We start from the raw sequence: 7,818 nt of genomic DNA, 5'->3' as shown, positions 1-7,818 counted from the left end.
GTTTGTTTAAAGTCCATTTTTTTTTGTTCCATTCTGCCGGCAGCATCCCTCTGTCAGGAGTCAACAGAGAGTATTTGGCCCCTTAATAATCTGGCAGGAATGCAACATGTCCGGGCGGATAGAAAATGTCAAATAAAGGTTTAATGTCAAACCTTTTTTTTTTGTGCAGCCTCAGGCGTTGGGAAAAAAAATTGGGGAGGCACGCAGAGGAGGAAGGCACCAAATCCATCCGCGTGTGCGCGGTCCCAACATTATTAAATCATTTTTAATTGGAGAGGGATTTAAAACAAATCTTTCTTTTTTTGGGACTGGAATGTCCCACGTTGGTTGTTCAGAGTAGGACCCGATTTTAAAACCCCCGAAACTTTATTTTAGGTGAACTTGCCTGTCTTAGGTGTAGGTGCAGCGCTGATATCAGTGCGCCCTGGGTTGCGGGAAGTAGATCCGGCTGTGCAGTTGCACGTCGAGGAGAGAAAAAGTTAGAGAGGGGGACTGCAGAGGCGCACGGTGCCAGAGCCAGGACCACTGGGAAGCCTCTGCAAGCGCAACAACAGCCGACACGCCGAGAAGAAGAGCCTTTTTTCTTACTATTTCTATTTCCCTGAAGAACAAGTGCGCAGAGGGGGGGAGACCGAGAGAGACGCAGGGCTATGACACGCGAGTAGAGAGTAGAGTTTGTGAGTGTTAACGCAGACGGATCCTTGTTGTATTCACCCCACCAAGATGAATAAAGACCTGAAGAGCCTGCGACGGCTCGCCGAGCCCCTGCTGCTCCTCGCCCTGTGCGTCGCGGTGCAGCGATCCGACTCTGCGGTAAGTGCGTTCCTCGGCTGCTTTTACTGTTGCAGAGATTTGGAGCCCTCTTCTTTTCTTTTTCTTTTTTTTTTCGATCGGCTTTTTAACCCCGCACGAAGAGGCACCGTGCATGCTCTCTCGCTCGGGGGACACCGGGACACCACCGGGAAACCACCGGCTCTCACAGCTACGGTTTATAAATAGAGAGGCTCGCTTTATAACAAGCGCTTATCCTTCTGCTCTAATAATAATAATCCACTTTACAGTTGTGTTGCAATGAAAACAAGGAACCCGATTGCACGCGATCTGTTACTGTCTGTCTCGTTTAACGTCGGGGACCAGCGAGCACCTTCTTGCTTTGTAGTTTCATGGAAGAATCGGACGGAGTTTCTGTCCCCGGGTCCCTGCGCGTCACGGTTCTTCCTCAACCTGTAGCGACACGCCGACCACGGCGCACTTTTCTCAGCCTGCATCGCACCCTTTTCTTTCTTCTTTTTTTAAAGACATATATAGAAAGTGTATGAGCAGCAGCGCGTCTGTCTAAACACACTAAAGGCAACATTCCTGCTCCTGTCAGCGGGGGTAACGCGCTCTGCCCGCCCGTTTCACCTAAAAACACGCGGCGCGTAATTTTCTTTTTAGTTTGGTGACATCCACTTCCACGTCCCAGAGGAGCGGGGTTGTGACTTGTTGCAGCGTTTACGAAGGTGCATCTCCCCCCCCCTTTTTTTTTTTTTGCAGGTGTAGGTGCTGGTTATTGGCGCATATTGAAGCATGGATTCATACAATCACATCTTTATTGCATCCTAACACCAGATTCTCTGCAGACAGTCCGTGTGCATCAAGTTGAAAATGTCTCGCTGCACTTTGAGAATCCGTGTTCAGCGCGTGCTCTAACCCCGCATCACTCCGCATTAGTGGGTCATCGATCAGTCGGTGCGTCTCAGCCCGACTCCTCATGTAATATTCCGAACAGGCTACCCGTGTCATGAATATTCACACCCTCATTAATAATTCACGAGGGGCTATATATCTGCACGCTGCCGCGCGCGCGATCCCCGCCCACACGCGGCGTGTCCAATCAGGCCTGCTTGTTCATCAGCATGTGCGGAATGAGCCTGTAGCACTTCTTCTTTTCTTTTTCTCTTCCTTTATGTTCTAGGAGACTTTTGCACACCTCCACCTTGGAGATATGTGCACTTATGGCAGCATTGCATTACGTAAAGGTCACTTCTCTTTATATATATCAGTTCAGGGGGAAAGGATGAGGGAGCCTGCTCACAGTTTACACCATGATCGTTTGTATAAATAACAACACAAGTGGCTTCCTCCCATCAGTTTACTCTAAGTGTGAACCCAGGGACCTGCCTCCTGCCTGCCGGGGGGGTGTTGCTGCAGCACGAAACAGATTAAATCTTCTAGACACTTCTTTTTTTATGCAAGTCAGAACAGTTCATAAAGAGGCACCGGCGTTGTTTGATGTACCCAGAGGCACATAGAGGGCTTTAAATCTATGTCCCTAGAGGTAGATATGTCCTGTAAAACGGTTTGTTAGTCCCCAACTATGGATTGAAGAGATGGAGAGGAAGGAATGTGGCCGGGGGGGCCCCACCCTCCCTCCCGGAGAGGAAGAGGAGGCGGAAGAGGAAGTTTCGGAGGGGAGTGATGGATGGTCGAGAGCCTTCGTCAGGGAGTGTTGATCAGGGCGAGTCAGTGAGTGAAGATGATGGAGGAGAAGAAAAAAAAGAGGAGGAGGAGAGATGGAGGGAGGATGCAGGTGTTGTTGCAAGTTATTTGGACTTTCTCTCCCACTTTTCCTGGTTCAGTCTGAGCCGCACTCTCACCGAGGCCCCCTAGTGGGGGCCGTGTGTGTGTGAGACACGATACGGCCACATATCTGGAGGTCAGCTCATCGAAGGAGCGTCTCCAAACGTGCTCAGGTTCTTAAATATCAAGAAGGATTAACAAAGTGTCTTTCTTATAGTCCGTATAAAGTTGATATTTAGAGATACATGGTTTCCACAGGACAGAGAAAATAAAATCCCTTCACACACACACACACACACACACACACACACACACACACACACACACACACGCAAAGAGCCTCTCATTCGGCTCGTAATAAGACATTTGTCATAAATAGAGCGTCTCATTCATCACAGCTATTTGGTTGTGTGTGTGTGTGTGTGTGTGTGTGTGTGTGTGTGTGCAGTATTAATCCCTGCCTAGATATGAATCTACCATTCAGCCAGGTGAGGGAGTTCAGCGGTAATGTATACCTGGAGGTTTTCCTTTGAACCCGTCATGCCGCGCAACCACAAACACACACTTAATTTGATGCATGCTTTCCTGTGCCCGCACACACACACACACACACACACACACACACACACACACACACACACACACACACAAAAAGGTTGCCTCACCTTCTACATGACCCACATCCCAGGTGGAGCTGTGTGTGTGTGTGTGTGTGTGTGTGTGTGTGTGTGTGTGTGTGTGTGTGTGTGTGTGGTAGCCATAACATCCTCTGATTGCAGAGATACGTCTGCTAACGCTGCAGAGCTGCACCTGAGCGCTTCTCTCTCGTCTTCTTCTCTTTCCTCCTCATCCACCTCTCGTTCTCTCGTTCTCTCACTGCGCACAGAAACACAGGAGAGTTAATCGTTCCTCCCTCCTGGAATTTGCAAAGTTAAGCATAAATCCAACCAATATTGCAGAGATGTTTCAGCATTTTTTTGTTTGATCTATCCTGATCTGTTGCTTACAATTAGAGCTGCAACGATGAGTTTATTGACAATTAACCGGTAGCTATTTCGACGATCGATTCATTTTTCAAACAAAAAATACCATTTTCTTCCTTTGTTCAAACATCTCGAATGTGAAGATTTGCAACTTTTCTTTGTCTTGTGAGAACAAACTTGAACATCTTTGAGTTTTAGATTAAACAAAACAAGCAGAAGCAGAATTCATCGAAGCATTTTTCACTATTTTATTAAAGAAAATTGTTTGTTTTTTTTGCACATTTCTTTTGGAAAACTCCTCGTTTTGACGCATTGTCCTCTCAAATGGACCTTTTGGGAAATCCTGACGTCACGGAATAATCAACGTTTCCTTTATACTCCTCCTTTTTCTGACGGTATCTTTTTTTCTCCCCCGTCTCTCCCCCGTCTCCCCCTTCCCTTTGTGTTTGTCCTGGAAGGCAAATTCCATCTTTATCTCACCTGCTCTGAGAGAAGGGCTCCTTAAACAAGCAGCAATCCTATATACCTCCATTTATATAGTTACACATTATGAAGGAGTACTTGTGTGTGCGTGTGTGTGTGTGTGTGTGTGTGCGTGTGTGTGTGTGTGTGTTTCCTGGTAGAACTCACACAGCGGTGTCAATGAACTGAAGATGCCATTAGGATTAACAGGTGGACAGAAAAGTCAATGTTTAGACAGCTAATTACTTCTATCCAGTACTTTCACTCCCTCCTCCTACAGCTGCAAGCAGCAGTACTATGCAGTAGGTGTAGAAATACTACTAGTAGTACCAGCAGCAGTTGTAGGAGTTGCAGTAGTAGTCGTAATATGAGATGTAGGAGTACCACTTGTTTTAACACTAGTAGTAGCAGTAGTAACTGCAGAAGTAGTAGTTGTAGAAGTTGCAGTAGTATTGAAAGTAACAGAATTAGCAAGAGTTTTAGCAGTAGCGGCAGGAGGAGGATTAGTATTCTCAGAAGCAGAAGTACACTAGTACCTGTAGACATTGTGGTATAGTAGTAGCAGCAGTAGTAGTTGCATTACGTAGTAGTGGTAGTACTGTGTAAGGAGGACTAGTAGTAGCTACACGAGTAGTAGTTCAAGTAGTATAAATATGTAGTTTTAGTTGTACATCAGTAGAATTATAAGTACTAACAGTAATAGTAGTAATAGCAGTTGTAGAGATAGTAGTAGCATGAGCAGTATTAGCAGTACCAGCAGCAGTAGCAATACTAGTAGCAGTAGTAGTTTAGTAGTAGTTGTTTCAGCACAAGATGTAGAAGCATTAGTAGTAATAGCAGCAGTTTCATTTGTAGTTTAGTAGCAGTAGAAGTACTGGCAGCAATAGCAGGGGTAGTAGTAGAAGTAGAAGTAGAGGCAGTAGTAGTACCAGTAATAGTAGTATTAGCAGTACCAGCAGAGTGTAGAAGCAGCAGCGACAGCAGTAGTAGCAGTCACAGTATTTGTATCAGTGGTATAATACCTACAGGGCCAGCAGTAGTTGCAGTATTTTTATTTGTATCAGTAGTATTAGTACCTACAGGGCCAGCAGTAGTATACAGTATTTGTATCAGTAATATTAGTACCTACAGGGCCAGCAGTAGTAGCAGTACTTGTATCAGTAGTAGTAGCAGTACTTGTATCAGCAGTAGTAGCGGTACTTGTATCAGTAGTAGTAGCAGTATTTGTATCAGTAGTATAATACCTACAGGGCCAGCATTAGTAGTAGCAGTACTTGTATCAGTAGTAGTATCAGTAGTAGTAAGTCAAACACTTGGATTTAAGGTGTTCTGTCCTCGTCCTGCTTGGTGTTTTTGTCCACTGCTCTCTATAATCTCATTTAATCTCTTTGCACAGGACATCTTTCTCTCCCCCTTCACCCCGTTATCACCCTCCGCCTCCCCTTCAGCGTCGAGAGGAGGGTCAACACGCTGTGTTTGTTACACACTTCTGTATTTACTTCATCCCTCTCTGTTTGCTTTGAGGCTTTAAAGGTCAGCAGTGACCCCCCCCTCCTCATCCATCCATCCATGCTTCTTATTATATATTCGCTCTCATCTCTAACCAGACCACCGTGCACTTTAAACCTATTTTTACTTTGTTACTGACGACCCCCCCCCCCCGTTATTCACGGCGCCCCACATGACCACGAGCGACTTAAAGTTTGTGGAAAGCTCTCCTGGGTTATGAAAGTCAGGAATCTTTCGTGATGCGGAGGGTTAAGCAGCGGCCATTTCTTTTTAAGGGGCGGTGAGAATATCCAGATTAAAGCAGAGCTCCTTCTCTACAGATTAAGATTAAGAAGAATTCCATGAATGTATTGTGTGTATATATATATATATATATATATATATATATATATATATATACACATCCCATGTTTCCTACTTACTGCACACAATGCCTTTTCCACTGCAGGAAATGAACAACCAGGTGTGTAAAAAGGGAACAATAGAAGCAATTTTTATTGATTTCATTTCAAGTCTGTATACAGTGTCCAGGGTGCTGAAGAGGACCAACTGAAGCCTGATCCTGGTGCATTGTGATCCTTTATTCTCATGCAATCTGCCAGAAACTAAGAACTCGAGGGCCTTGTTTCTTATCAATTCATAGGAGCTCATTTAAAGCTGCGGTCGGATCATCTTCAATGATATTGAGTAAACGATAAAGACACTCTTCGTCAGATGCGCGTACGTCTCGGTCTTCCTCTTCCGTTGACTGTGGTTTTCCTTCCAGCAGGAGACGGTTTGCGTGGGACTGGATCTGGTTCTCGGGTTAGGAAAGTCGTCTGTTTGTGAGATTTGATTCTGGGATCGGCCTTTTTGGTGATAATCCAATGTTCTGCTGTTTGTTTTTAGCCGGTGTTGTGTTCATGCGCCGGTGGGGAAGTCAGACATCTGGAACTTCAGCATTAAACATCAGACTCTCGTTTTATTCACGTTGACGTTTGTCAGAAAAATCCGAAACCGGAAAGTACGACGGAGGCGGCAGCTGTACAAGTGGAAGAAGTGTTGATGATTGATGCGGGTGTGAACGTTCACGAGCCACTTTCAGCTTGTAGTGAAGTTTTTAACACAAAAATGCTGTGTGTGTGTGTGTGTGTGTGTGTGTGTGTGTGTGTGTGTGTGATACAGTGAGGCCAAGTCCACCTACACTGAGCAGTCACAAGACATGCCGTCCTCCCTCCCTCTCTCTCTCTCTCTCTCTCTCTCTCTCTCTCTCTCTCTCTCTCTCTCTCGAAAAAAGAAAGAGGGAATTTGTACAGCCCAAAGGAAAAACAGAGCGCTGCTTAAGGGACAAAGTGAAAAACACATCGCTTCAGGTGGGAAGCAAAGAAAAACAATAAAGCTCTCGAGCGGAGAAGCAAAAAGAAAAACAAAAAAGAGGATCAAAGAGAGCATATTGAAATGCGCCACATATTTGTAGCGTTTATTGTTCTGCATTCTTTCTCTCTGGAGAGAGGAAGAAGAAGAAGGGAGGAGTTCCAATCTGTCTGAGATCAGCCAGTGACCTTGATCTACAGATGTCTCCTTCTCTCCTTCCCTCCTTCCCCTCTCACCTGCTTTAAACCCCCCGCGTTGTCCAGCCCCCCCCCCCCCGACTGGCCTCGCCTTTACGTCACTCAACGCCTTTTATTACGTCTCTCGTCACTCTCGTCTTTCTCTCTCCGCATCTTTTGAAATTGGACGCCGAGTGTCAAACACAAAGTCACCTTGCTTCCAGGCTTCCTTGCTCTTTCATTTCTTTTAACGTCGTTCCAAAAAAAGGAAGAAGAAAAGACTTCCTAAATAACATATTCCTTCGCTTGTCACGAGACAACTTTGCACATTAGCATCTCCGAAAGGGCCAAGTGTCCCACCTGCAGTCTCCACAGACTATATGGATTATTATTTATTATTAGAATAAAGAGACATTAATTACTCGTAGGTAACAGGAGTACTGATGTGATGATTGACGGCCAAGTCCACCAATCGGTTCATCTGCACTCATGAAGAAGCACTTCATCTCTCGGCCTCCACCAACCCTCCAGATCTGTTCATCTCACATGCGGGACTGATGGCGAGGAGCGATAACACACACACACACACACACACACACACACACACACACACACACACCCACACACAATGCTAAAACACACAGCTTAGCCTGTAGTCTGCAGCAGTCTATGAACGAGTGAATGAAGTCATCAGAGCTGCTTCAGAGAGGCAGAAAGCTGTTTTGACTGCAGCTGATTCCACCTAGTGTGGGAGGACATCTGTCTCTCTCTCT

At 45.6% G+C, this 7,818-nt stretch overlaps 1 protein-coding gene across 1 annotated transcript in view; it reads left to right on the top strand.

The window, feature by feature from the left end:
- Positions 1-471: 471 nt before the first annotated feature.
- LOC137887196 (collagen alpha-5(IV) chain-like) overlaps positions 472-7,818 on the top strand; it is a gene marked incomplete at its 3' end in the record, with an annotated part of 17,244 nt that continues 9,897 nt past the window's right edge. Inside the window, exon 1 of the mRNA XM_068730007.1 lies at positions 472-813. Coding sequence (XP_068586108.1) covers positions 724-813 — 90 coding nt within the window. The remainder of the gene's footprint in view (positions 814-7,818) is intronic.

This window comes from Cebidichthys violaceus, unplaced genomic scaffold (assembly GCF_023349555.1).
Source record: "Cebidichthys violaceus isolate CVI_PGR_0920_01 unplaced genomic scaffold, fCebVio1.0.p SCAF_484, whole genome shotgun sequence".
NCBI lineage: Eukaryota > Metazoa > Chordata > Actinopteri > Perciformes > Stichaeidae > Cebidichthys > Cebidichthys violaceus.
Note: the sequence above shows the minus strand (reverse complement) of the source record. Positions and strands in the feature narration are given on the sequence as shown.